The sequence below is a fragment of the Microtus ochrogaster genome, chromosome 5, assembly GCF_000317375.1.
Source record: "Microtus ochrogaster isolate Prairie Vole_2 chromosome 5, MicOch1.0, whole genome shotgun sequence".
In the NCBI taxonomy this organism is placed as follows: Eukaryota; Metazoa; Chordata; class Mammalia; order Rodentia; family Cricetidae; genus Microtus; species Microtus ochrogaster.
Window position 1 is genome coordinate 68,207,776 of NC_022012.1, and position 19,939 is coordinate 68,227,714.

Genomic DNA, 19,939 nt, shown 5'->3' on the forward strand with positions numbered 1-19,939 from the left:
ACACACACACACACACACACACACACACACACACACCATACAGACTATCTCCAAACCATGTAGTAAGCTCAGGAACTATGACGTACATGTGATGACCTATGACCTTCATTACCATCCATCTATCTAGTGGTTCTCAACCATCCTAATACTAGGACGCTTTGATTGAGTCCGTCATGCTGTGGTGACCCCTAATCACAAAAGTATTTTCGTTGCCACTTCATATTTGTAATTTTGCTACTGTTATGAATCATAATGTGTTATCTGTATTTCCTGATGGTCCTAGGCAACCCCTGTGAATGGATCATTTGACCTCCAAAGGGGTTATGATCCTCAGATTGAGAACTGCTGCTCTAAACACACACACACACACACACACACACACACACACACACACACACACACACGAAAGCTAAGAAGCTGTGAACTACACAAGATGACCTCTGACCCCATCTGCATCTTCTTTTTGCTGTGTTAATTATGGAAGTAAGAAAAGGACATACTACATCCCTACCACTTAGAACATCTGCAGTGTACCAGCTCCTGGCATTTTTAGTCTGCCCTGGCTCTAACTAAAACCATTTCATGTTTTGCTTTGAAGAAATGGATAACATGAAATGGTAATTTGGCTGCAAAACCTTGGAAAATTGTTCCCGGCCCAAACATCTGCCCTAAATGAGCTCAGCTGAGGTCTCCTTGGAAGAGGGAGGAGTGAGGAGTGGGGAGGAACTGGAAGGAGGAACATGAGGACAGTGCTGCCCAGGCAACCTTTCCCCCAGGAAAGCTCTCCGTGATAATGCACCAAACACTGCAGCTCCCTTATCCCATCCCATGCTCCACACAGCACTCCCCCACCTTGCCTATCTCCCCACTATTTGGTATGATTAAGGTGACTCCTTCCAGAGTGTCTCTAAACCATGCCTCGCTGGCCTGTGTCAAAAAGAGCAGTGACCTGCCTGCTAATATCATCAATTCAATATTTAAAGAAGGCCTGGGCTCAACTCTGCACTCCTCAGTGCTGGGGTCTCCAGAGAAAGCGGGGGAGTGAGCAGTACTTCACCTTTCATCTGGGCCTCTTAGGAGTTCTTCTGGGGGATCTTCACCGTCACGGTCTTGACTTCAGAGTACTCTCGTAAGCCAAACTCTCCCCTGAAACACACAAATGGCAGATTCAAACACCAATGGCCCAGGGGATTGTGCCTGACCTGTGGTGGCATCCTCAAGAAGGTGAAGCTGTCATCTATGCGCAACGGGTCACTGGGCTCCACACGCAAACTCTTAGTGGACAACGAGCAAAGCCCTCCTCAGTACAAAGCTGCCCTCTCATGGGCAGATGTCCTGTCTTAAAGGATCACTGGTTTTCACAGCACAGGATAGAAAAGAGGTGACTCCTTGGTACCCTGAGAACCAGGCCTGGTTTAGCCAAGGCAGGATGGCTCACAGCTGAGCACCACGGCAGCAAAAAGCCAGGCCTGAGATCTGCCTGGGCCATGTTTCCGCCTCTGGTGAGTGCTGGTCCTGCAGGAATGGGTGTACCATTCTGCAGAACCCTGCTCCAGCCTCTGCAGACTTCCGACATGCCCATGCTGATAGCCTACTTAGAGAGCTGTTCTCTACCTCTGAGATGGAAGTCTTAGACTAGAATCCTTAGTATACAAAGTTCCCATTTCTCATTCCTTACACTTCCTAAATGAAGAAGGATAGGCTAGCCAAAGGCCTCCTGTGTGAAGACAGAAACCACCTGGACCACCTTAAATATGGCCCTGACAAGTGCTGTCCATGGCCCCACAAGGCTGGTGAGAAGATTTAGGAAGTAATTAAGGGGACCATTAGGGCGCGCTCTCCACAAGAGTCTCCTAAATCACTTCTCTCCTGGAATTGGGGCTGGTGACAGGTGCGGGGCTGTCAGGAAGCATTTACTGAGTTATCACTGATGGATTCAGGAAAAGCAAAGCCAAGCAACTGGTGGGAGCCCAAGTACCTCACAGGTGAGTGTTACACAGAGGAAGGGTCCTCCAGTGTCACTTCTGCTGGAGCACTTCTGTCCCCAATGAGCAGAGCTCATTCACCTTGCTGTCTGACCTCCCTAAAACTGTGGGCTTGCTACACTCCCCAGCACACTGAGGACACAGAGGGAGAGGAGGAAAGCTTTTGCGTACAACTGTTTTCTCACTTCTACCCTGGTGCCACACTGTCTCCCTCAGGGAGGAACTACTCAGAATGGCGTCGGTATGTGAAAGGCAGTGAGAAAACGCTCTTCTCCGTCAGTCAGCTGCAAATGATGCAGTTCCTACAGTTGTACAAGTAAGACCTAGGGCAATGGCCCACCCTGTTCCTTTTGGGATCTCATGGCCCTCCACATTGCTCCAGCAGCATTGCCAGTAGCTCTTCCGGCACCACACCCAAGTTGACAAGGGCTCCTGGGAAACTAACAGGAACCAAGAAAGACTGCAAGCACAAACGTTTCTGTCTGGGCCACTCTACTTCAAGAAGAGTGAACTGGGCCTCCTCAGAAACTGTACCCTTACAACTCTACCCAGGCCCTAGGCACCTACTACCAGTTTATTCTGGCTTTCTCTGAATATTTTCCTGACTTAGGACAATTCTGAACGCGTCTCCTCTTTAGAACGTTCTGTGCTTCCTGGTGTAACCTCACTGCCTTCTAGTTCCTTATGCACGCTCTCGGGCAGAAGAATCCTTTCTTCCCACTCTTGTCTCCAATCTGTGAGACCTATGAGGACATATCTATGGAATCAGAAACATGTCACTATGGCTGCATTCAAGTGTCCCCACTGGCTCCCACCATGTTTGTGTGTGTGAAGCTGTGGTGGTCTCACTGGCTGGAGGGTCATTGTCCAGTCCCAGGCATGGATGAATACACAGCCTGCTCAGAGACAAAGGTGACTCACACTTAGAGTCCAAAGGGCTGCTTTGTGCTGAGGTACCAAGAGGGTCAGTGAGAGGCCTTGGAGTAGTATATCACAGGCATGATGGAGCAGAAACAGAATCCTAGAGTCAGTGAACAGGGAAACCAGCCACCCTCCACTAGTTAGCTGAAGGGCTTGGTTGAGCTATCCCTTTCCTCTTGGTGCCTAGTCACCTCCCTTGTGGCAGCTCCTGTGCCCCAGCATACAGTTCTCATTCAAAGAACATGACTACACTATGGCTTTTACCCTCCCACACTGAAGGTTCTGCTTCTGTAGGTCTGGAGAGGGCGAGCTGGTCATTCTGCACAGTCTCTGAAAAGACTGTCCAAGGGGCTCTAAAATCTTTGAAGTCTGGATTCTTAAATCTGTTCACTCTGGTTAAAGTCTGTGGCACATCTAGACCCGCAGTTATCAAGGAAGAACCTCACTGCGGCTCAAGAGGCTGGCCCTTCCTTACTGAAGCCTTCATCCCTGATTGGCCACCATCATCACTGCACACCACCTCTTGGGGGCACAGAGACCCTGGCAAGGTCCCAAACCTGCTTCTCTGCAGACCAGGCTAGGTTCTGAGATGGAGCAAGAAGCTATACCCAGAAAGAAGGGAAAAAATGTTAGGTTTTGGAGACACCCAGCAAACCATCTTAGAAACTGTTGGGTTTCTATTTAGAGTGTGCATTTCCCCTAGTTTCTATTTGGCTTGCTGCAACAGTTTTCTGAATGAGGTCCCCACACCACCTGCACCAGCACCATTCCAGAAGTTTATTACAACATGAAGATCCTGGGCTGTAGGCCAGATCTACTCAACCAGAGTCTCTGAGAGTGAGTCCCCAGACGAGCATATTTAACAGTCCTAACCGCTCAGACCACAGATGACTTCTGTGCACATGCATGCTATGTATGCAGGCATATGCATGCATCTGTGCGTGCATGTATGTGTGCATGATTTGAGAAGCTGCACAGCATCCCATCCCATTTCTCATTCTTGCAGTCCTAATCCGCATTGTCTAAGATGCCCACAGCTCTCTTTCCATCCCTTTGGTTCAGTGTGAACTGTAGCTTGTATTTCCCACCTTTTTTCTCTGGGGACTGTGATAAGGCAGGAGAAAAAGGACAGAAAGTGAATGGGACTCTCCGGGCAGGCAGCATGGAGAAGCACCTCTAGCCTCTGATGGGGGCGGGGCACTCATCAGAAAACCTGTAGAAAGCAGACCTCTTAGAGCTTGGAGAAACTGAGGCTAGGTAGTCCGCCTTCCTTGCAGCTTGTTTGTGAAAGGATCACTTCCCGTCTCTGCCCCAACTAGGGGTGGGCAAGGAGACTGGGATGTGAGGCAAACAATTCTTCCCGGAGGGAAGGCGAAGGAGATTCTCTGCAGACTATCAGACTAGATAGAAGGCAGACCAGGCTCTTTTATTTAAAGCATTTCCTATGACTCTAGGTCACTGAGTAAGAGAAAATACGTTTTGAAAGTAAGTGGAGACTGCGCGCCAGGTCACTTACATCGCAGCTTCTTAGCTGTGGCCTGTAATGGCTTGTGTCATGAAAAGAGTTCCAATGTAGAGGTTTCTGAATACTCAATGGCCAAAAAATTAATTCAAAATAAAATATACAACATTTGAGGCTTTCTAGGCTGTGTTTGTCCATTGCGTTTTGTGGCTTCATGTGTGCCTGCTTGATTCTGAACATGCAACACACACTTAGCACTGTATATGCCTTCATGCCATCTATCAAACGCAACACCTCAGCTCAGATTTCAGAATACTGTTTGCTATGAGGCAGGGAATTTTGTTATGAATCACATGTTTATTGGACACAAAAGGTTTCTGCTAGAAACATAATTTTTATTATAAAAAAGAAAAACGAATAAATTCATTATTTTCCTATCATCCTCCTCAGCCTATCAGTAGCAAATGAGTACATCTTTGGATTGTATTGTTAGAATGTTTGATTTTTAAAATTGCTATCTGAGTTTTACAAAAATTAGTTAAATGAATTTTGACTTTGGATTGAGACAGAATTTCCAACAAGTTCTGAAATGGTTCTAAACATGCTTTTGCTGCTGGGCATCCATGTTTATGTGAAGCAGTGTTCAGCTCTGGAAACTGTTGAAGACGTTCTTTGTCCTACAGCATCAAATAGCCAGCAAATTTAATTCTTTATGTAAAATTAAACAAGCACATCCATCTCATAAATAGGCAAGATTTCATTAATCCTTTTTAGGTTTCATTAATCTTTAACAAAAAGTAAAATGACATATATTCCAAATAATTGTTTTATAAGACATTTCTTTATGATTATCAGGAAATATTTGGGTCGTATATATATTTTGCATACTTACATAGCCAGTGGTTAATAAAAATTTCTCAGGCAATAAGAAATCACCAATGGAAAAAGGCTGAGAAACCCTGACTTATGGAAGATGCAGCCAGTCTCACCAAAGAGCCCCAGCCCCTCATGATCTTTTATCTACAGTGGGAAGGCCACATGGCCAGCACATCTATAAGGAGACAGACACCGCTCTTCAGGTTTTCTTGGCTGTTGTTCTCTATGGTTTGACAGAGCTGAACTGTCCCCCAACCAGCTTTCCAGCAAAGGGACATTTCTTCTAGGAAGAGACCAGACTTACATAACATGAAAAGTCTGAATCCCAGCAAGGTCTGTTCCGGATGAGGGACAAGGATAGCCTGGGACTGTGCTCCATTACCCAGAGGCCATTTATTACAAGTTTATATTATCCTGGTGATTCACCCTTTTAATGATCTGTAGCAAAACACAGAATGAGAACAGTGTTCCCAGGACCAGTGACTGTCCAGACACTTCAGAGAGATTAGTGAGGACAGCCACAGAGGCCGGAAAGGAGCAAGCAAGTGGAATACAGCCTCAAGCGGGGCCAGAGAGTTAAAGGCAGAGAAGAGGTCCTGTGTGCAGGATGGTTTGGAGCAGCTGATGGAGCGCAACCCCTGTGGGAAGAGGGTTCCAGGTGGGTTCCAGTTCTGCTGGGAGACAAGTTAGAGAGCGACACAGGTGCACAGGAGAACAGAAGAGCCGGGCCACTGACTGTGGGGCAGGGAAACTGCCACACTTCAGGAGCAACCTGCTCCTGAAGCAAAAGAAGGAAGAGCCACCATTCTAGCAGCCCCTCCTTGGTGGCCACTGGCAGCTTCACTTGCTGGAGAAAGGCTTTCCAGGCACCACTACATGTTTAGCTACTGAATCCTAACATATCCACAAAGCAGCACTCCCAGGCAGGTACTGTAATTATTTTCATCTTCTAGAGAAGGACATCAAAGCTTAGGAAGAAGGCAATTTCTGTCTACAAAAATTTACAGAGGTAGGAAGCACAAGTGCCAAGATTTGCAAGCAACATGACTTTCCAAACTGCTCTTAGGCTCAAAACTGCTCACCCAAACAGCCCAATACTGAGCGGCTAGACATGACCAGCCAATGCCAGCCACAGAATATGAAGCTCGTAGATCCCCTCCTCACGTTTAACCGGGTCCCTGCACATCCCGCAGACAGCATCCCTACCTTTCCCACAGTACTTCTGCTCACACTTCCTCTCAACTACCTTGCTTTGGCCTCCAAGTTCAAAGGAATATTCTCCATTTGCTGAACTACTCCCCTCCTTAAAGGCCAAGTCAACCCAAGTGCAAGACCATGTTGAAACAATGTCCAGACTTTCTCCCTCGTTTCTGGGCTTCTCTTTCACTCCAGGGTTTCTGTCCTGGGGTCCTTCTGATACCTGCAATGTACATTTCATTTATCCAACAACATTCTAAGTGCCTTACTGTGCTGAAGTCCCTGAGACCAAGCCCAGTGCCTTGCTTGCGATGTTCACTACCAGTTAGTAGACTGTGGTCTAAACATTTGTTATTAAAAAGTCATTCAGTAATGGCAGAAGAAAGGGGCGGGGATGATGCTCCTTCTTGTGAGCCACAGGGTCAGAAAACAGATCTACTCTTTTCAAACAGAGATACATAAGTTTTATAAATGGGGGTGTCAGACCAGAAAGTTTCTGGCCACCATTGAGTCCCTGAAACCACTGAAAGAAAAATCAATTTATACTGAAGCCTGCTCTGAGGAGTCTCTTGTCTATTTTACTTCTGCGGTAGCCCTGTTTCTATAGATCATCAGCATCTCAGGACAACTGTGCTCGTTCTGAAGCCTGTTCCAGAAGAGTCCTTGTGCTTGGTCCCCAAGCTTCCATGGCTAGATGCCATGAGACTATATGAAACCATTGGGCCTTAGGCTAGAATGTCAGACCTGACACTTACTGACTGTGAGACTAAGACAAGCTGCTTGACCACTCTACTCCTTGGCCAGGTCTCCTGCACGCAAAGTATATCTATATAACCACACAAATCAAATGGGGTAATGTGAGGGAAGGAGTTAGCACAAAGCCAGATACACAACAGACCCTTAGCTGAGGGCGGCTGCTGAGGTATGGATGTTTGTGTCAACCCAAAATGTGTATGTTGGAATGCATTGTGCAATGTGATAGTATTAACAAGAGGGGCCATTGGGAACTGATTAACTCATGAGGGCTCCACCCCAACAAATGGGATCAGAGCCCTTCTAGGACAGGCTCCAGCACACTTCCTTTCCTCTGAACTTCATGAGGACATGGTAAGTGCATGTGTGAGAAATGAACCCTTCCCAGATACTGCATCTACCAGCACCTTGACCTTGGACATGGCTTCCAGAAGCATGAGCAGCAGTTCCTACTGTTCACACTGGCAGAAGAAGGCTGGGATGCAGTGCTACTGCTGGTGCGCCCTTCTTCTGCTCTCTTCTCCACTAGCCTCTGCCAAGGCACCCCTTATGTGCCAGGCATCTCAGCCTTAAAAACTGGTATCTCCCCAGTTTCCAAGCAATTTCCCTGAAAGGCCTGGAGATGTGTTCAATTTGTACCTTCAGCTACTCCCTCCCTGACCCCTAGTCCTAACTTTTAAAGGACTTACAGGGATGAGCAGGTGGGACAGACAAGTGACCAGGATGGGCACGGAAGGAATGGCAAAAAGCAGTTAACCCCTGGAAGCTCCAGGCGTCATGGGAATGCACAACCGTGGAGCTCGGAGCTCTGGCGGCTTTGTTGGGGAGCATGGAAGTAAACACGCCAGCCAGGCTTCACATACAGCCTCATGCTCCAGAGGAGCAGCTCGAGGTTTCTGAAGGCACTGCAATGTTCCTGTGGCAGGGCGTGCTCCTTGGCTTGGCAGCTGGAGAATGCCAGCCCTGAGAACTGCAAAGGTGTGTTCTCATGGGCTCTTTTCTGCAGACAACATGCAGCTTTTCCCCTGTCCTGACAAGACGCAGCTGAAAAATGGATCCATTTCTCTGTCCACTCTGAGTGTGAGGGAGTTGCACCTTGCTCACTTTAGTGCCACGTAATACTTAGCTTACGTGAGTTCGTACTCAGTAAAATGTTAGATTAAGCTGGGTATGGTGTAATCTCAACACTCAGGAGGCAGAGGCAGGAGGATTACTGTAAGTTTGAGGTCAGCAGACACTACAAAGATCCAGGTAATTCCAGGCTGCACAGTGAGACCCTATCTCAAACAACAGCACAACAAAGCTTATGAACAGAGGCGTGGAGGTGAAGTGAACTGTTGTGTGAGCGCCCTCTGTGCTGGCACAGTCCATCTGCGTAGACACCAGAATCTCTGACACTTACATTTCTCTGCCGTTTCCAGACATCTTGAAGCCCCCAAAGGGGCTCTGGGCATTTAAGGCATTGTAACAATTGATCCTGAAGGAAGAAAACAGCATTGTTAATATGAATCCATCTCAGAGAAATAATCCAATTGATATATTTCTTGGAGTAAAAAGAATTTTCAAAGTGAAAAGATCAAAATGACTGTAATTTTCTGGTCTAGTTGATTAGAGTGTCTTCTCAGGTTGACTTCCCCATCCTTGCCGAGGCCCCTGAGAATTATAATGCCTTGCCACAGTCTGGACGTTGTTTGTCCTTTAAGGACTCACTTGTGGACATCTTGGTCCCTGGGGTGGTGGTGCTGGAGGATGAGGAGGAACTATTAAAGCTGGAGCCTGGTGGGGGCTCCTTAGCCACTGGGGGAGCCACTGGGGGAGCTACCCAGAAGCCAGGCATTAAGGTAGTTCCTGCAAGAGCAAGCTACTCTAAGCAAGTGCCACCCCTGAATCTTGCTTTCTGGTTTCTGTCTGGCCATGTCCTCATCCACCACCATCCACCATGCTGTAACAGAACAAAGGCTCTGAGGAGTCGGACCATGCTCACTGGGCTTACAGCCTCCCTGTGGGCTAAATAAAACTCTTTGAAGTAAAGTTAGCACTTCACGATAGTGATGAACTGTGAGCTAGCAAGGCTCCTTATATCACCAGTGGATATAAGTCTTACCAGACAGTCCCAGCTTGCATTGCAGAAGACACCGTGAGAGCCTTGTTGATGTCATTAGTGAAGACAGCTGCTACAAGCCCAAAGTCTGAGTTATTGGCTCTTTCTATAACTTCATCCATAGTCTTGAACCGCAGGATTTCCTGAACAGGACCAAAGATCTGCAACAAAATTATGTATGCCAAGATGAAAAGTGTTAAACTTGATGACTGTCCTAACGCTCTGGCAATCCCAGGAAAGATGTGACCATTGTAAAATGCCCGTGATACCTCCTCCTTGGCAATCCGCATGTCATCAGTGACGTTGGAGAACACGGTGGGCTCAATGAAGAAGCCCTTCCTTCCCAGTCCTTTGCCTCCACACTCCAACTTGGCGCCCTCGGCCACACCACTCTGGATGAGCTCCAGAATCTTGTTGTATTGTTTCTTATCGATCTGCAGGAGAAATCACTTGATGACTCTCAGAAGGCCTTCCGTGAAAATAGAAACACGCACATTCTCATGAACCCCTGTGTGGTTTTCTCCCCCAACTGTCACTGCATCCAGTCAAATCATATGAAATTAATATTACCTACTCAATTTTAAATGGTGAAAAAATAGAATTTTTTTATGGTTGCACCTAAGAGATGGAGGAATCTAAAGAATGCTAATGACTATCTAGCCTGAAATACCAGGTCAAAATTTTTTGGAACTTATCAAAATGCTACCTCAATTATTCACAGTTTCTATAAAGAACAGTTACTTCTGTCCAGATGAATAATAAGCAAATCATATGCTGACACTGAAAAGACAAAAACAGTGGATCACACAGCCTCTTTCACTAGTGCTGCCCTATGTACTGTTGGGTTTATCTTAGAGGAGAATCTAATGCATGGCTGCTGTCTTTAGAGAGTGAATTAAACTTCCCAGGTGAAAGATTCTGATTGAAAACAGAAGCCAACACCAAAGCTGTCATTGAGTCATTATGGTGAGTGACATAAGCTATATTCACCCAGGTTTCCTTATCTAAAATATCAACCTTCTCACCAGAGGTACCCAAACAGAGATGGTTTCCTTTACTAGAAAATTCTTGCTTAGTGTTGCAGATGAGTTTAGATAAATCCTTGCAAATTCTGACCCTGAGTAGATGAAAACCACAGGTTTGGGAACTATCATGGCTACAGCCAGGCTGGAGTGCTCGAGTGTGCGGCCTGCTGCTCAGGACGTACATTTATGACGTCTCCATTGCACTACGGGTGTAGGGCAGGCACAGTAAGAAATAACTGCACAGCCAAAGAGAACCTCAACCAACCTTTCATTCCTACATGTCACAGACCATTGAAGGGACAGAACTGCTGGCAGCTGGGAAAGGGGAACAGAGTCTGGGAAGGAGATATCCACCTTTTCTGACCTGAGCATCTGAAAAGTGGCCAAAAGGTCTAGGGTGGGGCTATATTACCAAGATCCACCCTGCCATGCCCAGAAATCTCCTCATAGCTACTAAATCACCCCAATGTTCCCCAGAGATTATATTTAGTAATGTAAAGAGAGGCAATACGTCAGTGCCTACATTTCAACTACGAAGACAAGGCACAGGAATAAGGAGGCAGCTGGAAGTGGAAGAGGCTGTTTTGCCTGGTTCCATAAGCATCAGGATCTGTACTGGCCCAGATTAAGTTACACAAAGATAATGCTTATGGTTTCTTACCTGAGGACCCTGCTCAGTGGTGGGGTCAAAGGGGCTCCCCACAATGCGCCTCTTGGCCCTTTCCACACTTCTTTTTACGAACTCCTCATAGATGGACTCCTCCACAAAGATTCGAGACCCTGCGGTGCAGCACTGGCCTTGGTTGAAGAACACGCCCTGGTGAGCCTGCTCCACAGCGTAGTCCACTGCAAGAGGAAGCATCGTATTCTTAGCACAGCCTTGCCTGTGGCCTGTCGAGGTAGCACCTTCCTTCCCACTCTCCAAAGGCCTGGAAATAATGCCCTGCTCATCACAGCCTATGCCAGTGAGTAGCTCTGGACTGAGAACACAGACAATGCTTGCTATGTAAACTTGGATAACACTGCCTCATTGAGCCTCTTTCTTGTTTCTGCAAACAGAAGGACCAGCCCTAATCACTCATAACAAGAGATTTAAATTTCACTGTACAAAGACCCAGGATCATAACTGTAAATCTTCCAGGTGAGCAAGAAATGCAATGGAGACTAACAGAAGCCACCACAGTTGACTGTTAGCATACATGAATGTAAGCCCAGAGCTTGCCAAACCTTTCCAGTTTGAAGGAAAACCAGAGGTCAGAGTTTTAATGTAACCTTTTAAGATTAGTGTAATGGTTGGAAAAGGAAACACATATTCTATGCGTTTGGCCTAAGGCTGCCCACTTAAGACTCCTGATCAACTGGATCAGGAGTATGTTTAATGATCATTTTGGTGGTTACACGTAATGACAGTGCTTCTTTGCAGACACTGTATCTCCTCTCTATAGAATTGTTCAACAGCAGTGTGATAATGCTTCCCCCTCCTCTCCGATGTCTTACAAGTCAAGGTAATACTGACAAATCTACATGCTGGTTGCTAGATGACTGACTGGGTCAGTGGAGTTGACAGCAGACTGCCTGCTCCTCAAGAGGAAGAGGCATGAAATCTGAGTGTTTTGAGATTGATTTTTATTGTTTTTAATTATGTGTAGGTGTTTCTGTCTACATGCAGGTATGTGCACATGAGCGCAGGTGCCTTGAAGCTTGAGTTACAAACAGTTGTAAGCCATTTGACATGGATGCTAGGAATGGAACTCAGGTCCACTGAAGAGCAGTGAGTGCTATCTCTCCAGTTTCAAGATTTCTAATCTTGACAAGGAAGCTAAATGTGAACCCTGCAAAGCTCAAGCCAGGAGGTGGTTTCAATCTATGCATGTTCTTGCTCCTGACTTCTCCAATTACAGAACTGAGAGTTGCCTGGAGGGTGTGAAGAAGAAATGAACGGCTGAAGGGGACTTTGGAATTTCATTCTGGGGAGTTTTTCAGGATAACAGTGCACAGACTAGGTGGTCTCTTCCTGGAAGGGTTTCCTAGGTTACCAACCTATGCTTCTGGTAAGGCTTGTTCCACACAAGTCCTGAGAGCAAGGGAAAGGGGTTGGCATGCATAACTAGAAGAGCTGGTATGGGTTTGGGAAAGTGTAGCCAGTGCTCTGGAAGCAGCACTTATGTTTTGATGACTGGCCAGCCAGTTGAGTAGATGATAGATCCGGCTGAAAAGTTTCAGATTTCTTGGATCTAAGCAGAGACTATATTTGATGTGTCAGAGTCTTTGAATGTTGTCCTTTCTATTACATATCAATGGGCAAACCTTCACCTTTTCTACCCACCTTCTACAACACCAGAAAGTCAAAATGGCCCTAGACTGTTCAGTGTTGGTTAGGTGTTCTTCTTCCTATATTAAATGATCATCTCAGAGACATTCTGGAAAGAAGTGGGCAGAGATGGGATTCAGTACAAAATGTGTCCCCTCCTCCCTACATTTATGGGCCCTTCCTTTGGTGAGAAACTGGCAGTGATAATTTTGAACTGGAAAAAATGAAATGTGAAATTTATGCCCTGGCAACAGATGGCTCAGCAATTAAGAGCACTGCCTGCTCTTCCAAAAGGTCCTGAGTTCAATTCCCAGCAACCACATGGTGGCTCACAACCATCTGTAATGACAACTAGTGCCCTCTTGAGAAAGAGACTTGGTCATTCATCCTCATCAATTTAGACCATGAACCCAATATGGACAAGTTCAACAGAACCACCATATATGGGCTGCCCGTGCATACGTCAGTATGGCAAGGGCATGAATTTCATTCATTTTCAACTTTTACTTCAACGGTATGACTCTTGACATTCTGTTAAGAGTGGATACAGAAGAGGAAGGGGAAGGGTAGCATTCTGACACATAAGAGATCTGTGGGCCACTTACAGTCAGCATCTGCAAAAATAATATTGGGGCTTTTCCCTCCAAGCTCCAGGGTTACTCTCTTCAAGTTACTTCTTCCGGCTGCTTCTTGAATCAGCTTTCCGACCTGTAAGGAAGGGAAGGCAGAGGGTTGACACATCTTCCACTGCTGCAGTCAGAGGTCAAAGCCAGCTCCAGGCGACAATGGACATGGTAGTTAAGTGACCCTAAAGGCAAAATAATCCCAAGGGACAACTTCTGTGGTCAGCTTGGGAGGATGAAGCAGAGACAGCTGAGGTGCAGCTAAACACACAGGTTGAAGAGGATAAAAGGATGCTCTCCTTTCACCATGGAAGACACAGGCCAAAGACTCTGTGGGAGATAAATAGTATGCAACACGTGACTAAAAGTTTCACCACTACATTATGGCTTTTCCTTGGGATGTGGCTTCTGGCAGGGGTGGGTGGGGGGGGGGCAATCATCGAAAAACTGTTCATTTATCTCCAAAGTTACTCTGCTTTGGGCTAGAGTTAAAGTGTTACAGAGAGTTGAGAGTCTGTTTCTAACTAATGTGTAAATGCCTATTCATCTAGAATTCAAGCAAACAAAAGGCCATTTAAAGAAAAAACATTTGACACTAAGTAGATATCAGTCAAGGAATTGAATGTGTCAAACGGAAATAGGGCTATGCCATATAGAGGCTCTGCTCAAGAAAGTACATGTTACCTCAGGGGCTGAGGATGCTTTCCGAGGAAAGACTGAAGGTGCCAGACCCTTCAGGATCTGTCTAGGCAGGGATGGATGCTTTGGGGATGGATGGCCTACATGCACTCATTGATGCCAGCAGGCTACAAAGGCCCTGTCCTTGCTGCAGTGCCATATATGCCTCACTGTGTCTAATGTGGGAGACTAATGTTGTCGAGCCTGCGCTGTGATTTATCTTCCCCTTGGCAGAGATTCCTGATGGATGTCCTATGCAAAAACTATACCTCAGTGATGGCCTCGGACGATCCACCTGCAATATGGGTATCATACTGGAGAGCACAGGTCACTTCGTGAAAACTGCTGAGCTGTCATGTAGCCTATACAGGAAGTTTGGTCTGTGCCGAGGAAACATTACTCGTATGGATTCTACCAAGAAATAAAACTTTTAGAAGTCTTGAGAAGAGAAATGCTACATTTATGTCTATGCCTGGTGTCTTAGCTGATTTACTGAGACTCTACAGCAGGATAATAAGTTCTCAGGCACTGGAAAGGTATGGTTAAGAGAAAAGACCCCAGTGCCTAGAGTTTTCACTGCCTTATACGCAACTGGGATCTTGAGAAATCAGCCGCTTTCTGAGCTTTGGTTCCCTCCTCTGTAAATGGGGATAAAGAGAATATGTGCATTTGTGTTTAGCTATGCTGTGATATAGTGATTTAACGCAGACGACTCTTAGAACCCAGCCTAGCACACTGTAAGTGTCCACACAACCTATCCACACACAAGGGTGAGGAGCAAGGAGAGCCTGTTCTTCTAAGTTCAATGCAGTTCATTAGGCGGCTGTGACAGTAGGTACCACTAGACTTTCCGATGTGTGTCTCCCTCAGACCTCCCCAACTATTTCCATGCAGGGTAATTACTTAGGAACCACCCCAGCTGCCGATGTTGTGCAGTGATTGGGTTGATGCCACTGCTTTCACTGTAATTCTGCCTATCATTTTCTTTTCTTTTAAGAAATAAAATGACCTCATTCAGAGAAAAGAACCTTTTTTTTGTGGTCACAAGGTATTTGTCCAATGACAATCTTCATGTCTACAGTAACTATATAGTCCATGATCATCAGAGAAGAATAATTTGTTATTTTCAGAGAAGTCATATCTCTAAAAGACATAGAATTAGTTTCTTGTTTTGCACAAAAATGTTATTCATAAAGTGTAATAAATGCTAAAATCTGGTCATAAATATTAATAACTGATTTTGGTTCACCAGCTAAAGTTCTCCTTTGCTATCCTTCTGGCTTGGGTCTCTTCTGCCTCTAGACAAAGTACTTAGGAAGACTTGGGCTCAGTAAAGGCTATGTTTCCAGAAAAGCAAACATGCTTTCTCTCTCTTCTGAGAAGAACACACACAGACATAAAGGCAGTCATGGCCCTTTGGTCTGACAGACAACAGTGTGAAGGAGAAATTAGGACTAGAGCCTGAGATACCAAGAAGACGGAGAAGGAACCTGTCTCTGGTAGTTCAAGATCCAGCTACTCTTGGACTCCGTGCCATCACCTATGAGGAGTCCCTGAAGGCGTGGCCATCTGTGACTGTCTGCTCTTGTGAGGAATTTCAATGTGCTAGGTTCTCTCTGCTCCTTGCACATTCTAATGTCTTAGGAGAAAAGCAAGTAAGTGATTTGTCAAAGAAGATAGTTATTGGAATTCATGAATATGTCATTCACGATATGAGTCTAGGGTAGACATTTGCATGTCCCAATTCATTTATGATGCCCATAACCCCCTGGGGAATATATTATCTCATTCTAGAAAACAACAAATTTAAGAGGCAGAAACTAACAAACATTAATTAGCAGGCTTCCTAGCTGGTTAATAGCAGGCTGACTGTAAGGCCCAGACTTAGGGGCCCACCCATCCCTCCTTATTTTGTCCTCTGTTCTGCCTCCTTCTCTATGTCACCTAGGATGCAGTGTGTGTCACAAACCACCAGTCTTATGATGAGACTACACACTACAAACTGATGGAAAAGGAGAACAGTAGCTTTTGTATTTAAAAAAAGAAGTTGCATCAAGGAGAAGTCATGGATTTTATACTGAGCAAGATACTGAATAAATGGTTAAGGCAGGTAATGAAGGTACCAGTCAGCTGGCACTGCTTTTCTCTGAGCCCCCCTCCCTGACACTCATCAGGAATGAATGACCACCAGGCTCCTCTGTGAGGTGTTGGGTTTTGCTGCTAGGTATGTTGTCCAATGATTATTTTCATGGCCACAGTAACTATTCAGTCCATGATCATCAGAGAACAATTTTCCTGTGCCAGCCTTTCCTTAGAAACCAAGATTATTTATGATAAATATTGTAGGGCAAATACGGGATGAATAATGCCTTTCTTCTTTGTTTCTGGACGAAGGTCAAGTTGCAGCTCAGCCTCCAGGAGAAATTGGTAGCAATGAGAGACCACTTCCATCCTGGGTGGTCTGTGAACAGAACAATTCTAAAAATCCACCTGCTGCAGACTGCCTTCATTCAGTGCATACTCATCGTTCTGCTCTCTGCCAGATGCAACAAGGAACTAGCAGCCAGAATGACTCTTATGTAAACCTAGAGGGTATCCAGTGAGTGTGACTGTTTCTGGAGTGCACTTTTGAAAAATCTGGGTCTAATTTAATACTAGGACCAGTTAGATTAAACCATAGAGGTACTTACACATTAATGTCATTCTTCACTACAACCAACCCAGTCAGGCCACTCTGACTTGTGTAAACGGGCAAGGAGGCAAGAATCTTCATTAATCTCAGGGCCAGGCATCATATGCCTACCCATAGTGTTCTTAGTTTATAGATCAAACTCTCTGACAAATATACCATAACACATGAATCTTCCCTGGATTGGAGAGTGGAGAGAGGTAAAGTGACCCCAAACAGAAAGTATTCCTTATTACCATTACAACAAAGGGAAAACAGAACCAATGCAACCCCAAAGCAGGGGAAGATGATGTGCTTAAAATCAGAGTCCAGGGAGAACCTGTGCTCATATGTCTGCAAGTCATGAAAATCAAGCTAAGGAATTACAATACAATTCCTTGGAAAGGTGTCACATCAAAACCTATGGGATCAGCAGGTCTAGGGACGAGTGACTGAAAACATAAAACAAATCCCTGGATTGACTGCCCTTCTCAGGTGGGAAGGTTTGGGGGTGATTCCCCAGGAGCATGTTCCATACCCCTTTCTACATGTCCAGAGGTGGGAAGTGCCTGGTGAGTAAAGGAGGCTTAAGGATCAAGGTAATGGGCAAACTGTATGAAAGTCAGGCCTAATCGAATGAAATAGATGTATAGACGAAAGGATAACTATTGTACAGTTTGGGAAACGAAATCTTGTGCATGGCATAAACAGAGATAATAAGGACCTGGTTTTCAGTCTTTGCAATCTGTAAAGGTGTCACTGCACACCCTTATCGTTCCTGTCACATCCTGGGATGATGTGCCTGGGAAGGACAACCATAAGAAGGTTTATGGAGTAGTTTGGTTCTTAAGGATTAAAAGTCCTAGGCTTGCCAGGTGTGGTGACCTACTACACCTTTACAGCCAGCACTCGGGAAGCAGAGTCACAGACCTCTGTGAGTTCAAGGCCAGCCTGATCTACATAGCTAGTTCCGGGTCAGCTAGAGTTACATAGACTGCCTTAGAAAACAAAATAAAGGAAAATAAAAGAAAAATTCTGCATACTATAAAGTGTGTTTGCTCCTACCAAACTGAGCTGCCCCCTCCCCTCCCCTCTCCTGGTTTCAGCTTCCTCACCTGCAGAAGGAAAGCTCAATCAGAGCAGCAAATTTGTCCCTCAGCCTCTGCTTAACTGCACTTTAAAAGGACAGATGGGACTCCTGGGGCCTGTACTCGCTCAGAAACTGTTTTTCTTGCCATAAGGAGCAGAAGTAGCGTTTCCCAAGAGCACCACAGCTGTTCAAGATGGTAGGAATGCTGGTCTGTTTTGAGTTTCCCCACACAGCGCTCCTTATGAAAGAGCGATAGTGTCCCTATCACATTGTTTCCTAAGGCTGCACTCCCTGCAGAGACTCGCCTCTATCTGTGTTCCCCAAGCAGGCACGGTGTGAGTGGGGGTTCCCACAGACATGTGAAACTGGGCTAATTCTCAGCAGGAATGTTGGCACAGACCGACTCTGCCTCCCATACTTGTTTGAATAGACTTCAAGATTGATATTAGGAGTATCCCTACAAGAGCCGCAATTCTCCAGAATCCTGTTCGCAGCAATGCAAGAGTGGGGGGAAGGTAATTTGGTTCTTCACAAAGAAAATAATTTGTTATCCAGGACAAAAGAAAAAAAAATAAAGAACACAAAAGGCCTTTCAAGGCCATATTTATACAAGGTGTTCGGTCTCTACAGTTTCTGAGGTTGGTTAAAAATTTTCATGAATTAATTAACTTAATTAAGGTAGGTCCCTTCTCAGAGCTAAAATGTCTTTTAAGAAACAGAAAACAGACCTGTACAAAAGACTCAGTTCACTTTCTGAAGATGCCCGTTTCCTCTAGTATATGCTCATTTCTTAAGCCAAAGCCCAAATACACAGACTCTGATTCTTCCTTTTTCCTCCTAAGCTTCCAGGGTTGTATTTCCTGGTTCCAGTTTAGACGGGAATGGCACAGAAATACACACATGTGCATGTCTGGTCCTTCTGAAATACCAAGAAACAAACTAATCTGTTCAATTCTCACCAGAAAGGAAAAGAACAAGGCAACTTTCCAATGGAAACAGCAATTTCAAAACACTATCTGTGAAATGCAGATCATGCAGATTCTGGAAATCAATGCAACCATGAGTATGATTCTGGCCTTTGTTCCCATGATCCTCCCCACTACCCATCTACCACTGAAAACCCACAAAACCACAAGCTCTTCCTGGAACCGCCCCTGGGTCTTCATCCGCAGGCCAGGTTTTCCTCCCTTGGCTTGCTCAAAAGTCCTCGCAGACCTCCATCTGGGCACCTCCTGAGCAGCTAGCTTCCTCTCTCCCACCTTTCCCATAGAGCTTGGTGCTTCTCCTCCATGCCACTGTGCTTCACACAGAACTCTCACCCCGTACTAGCTTACCAGCTGTCTGTCCTCCTCACAAGACTGAACTTGTCAGTGCAGGGGCTTGATCTGATGTGTGGATGTGTGTGTGTGTGTGTGTGTGTGTGTGTGTGTGTGTGTGTTATGTATGTGTTTAATTTTCAGTCACATTTGTTGAGTCAGCGAGCCCCAGCAAGGCTTGTAAAGCCTCTGGAAGTGAGGGCGACAGAGGAGAAACTGGAGAAAGCCTACCCAGGCTGAGTCTGCAGCAAGCAGGGTCTTGAGCACCCCTCTTTCTCATCTAGCTTCACCTATCACGCAGGTGATGCTGCACAGTTGGAGGACTGACTGTAGCTAGGAAGCCAAGGCTCTCACAGCCCTTTCTGTGTCTGGGCTCTAGAGCTGCAGCTAGTTTTCAAAAGATCACGAGAGTATTCAAATGTATCACTACCAGTAAGAACCATGGGAGCAGGCTGGGGACATAGCTTAGTGGTAGGGTGCTTGCCTAACACGTGCAAAGCCCCAGGTTCAATTCCCAGAATTATAAAAGAACCTGGGGGAGGGGTGTCGAAAAAACAAAACAAACCCAAATCCATCTTGAAGGCCAGCCTTCCCTTGTCATCACAGCTCCATTGTAATGCTGCTGTTGAGTGGGTGCCTCTTGTATGCGCTATGTTTTCACACACAATTAATCTTCATGGCAATTGTGAGAGGCCAGAGTTATCATTCTGCTTTACAGTTGGAAGAAAACAGGACTCAAAGAGGTTTAAGACTTAGTGACTGGTCCCCATGGAGTGGCAGAGCCTAGACTGGACCAAGAATGCCACAGGGTGTTTCAGGCTTTCCCCACCATGGCCTCTCTCCAGTGGCTCCTCTTCACTAGATGGGCTGGGACCAGGGGCCCTCTGCTATGTAGGAGTCTGATAATTATACACAGGAGCTTATGACTTAGTC

At 45.8% G+C, this 19,939-nt stretch overlaps 1 protein-coding gene across 1 annotated transcript in view; it reads right to left on the reverse strand.

Moving 5' to 3' along the window:
• The window catches only part of Aldh1a2 (aldehyde dehydrogenase 1 family member A2), a 75,630-nt gene that overhangs the window by 1,112 nt on the left and 54,579 nt on the right, over positions 1-19,939 (reverse strand). Inside the window, exons 8-13 of the mRNA XM_005347659.3 lie at positions 13,237-13,339; positions 10,982-11,166; positions 9,565-9,729; positions 9,299-9,456; positions 8,597-8,671; positions 1,058-1,146 (exon numbers count right to left, since the gene is read on the reverse strand). Coding sequence (XP_005347716.1) covers positions 1,074-1,146; positions 8,597-8,671; positions 9,299-9,456; positions 9,565-9,729; positions 10,982-11,166; positions 13,237-13,339 — 759 coding nt within the window. The 3' untranslated portion in view covers positions 1,058-1,073. The remainder of the gene's footprint in view (positions 1-1,057; positions 1,147-8,596; positions 8,672-9,298; positions 9,457-9,564; positions 9,730-10,981; positions 11,167-13,236; positions 13,340-19,939) is intronic.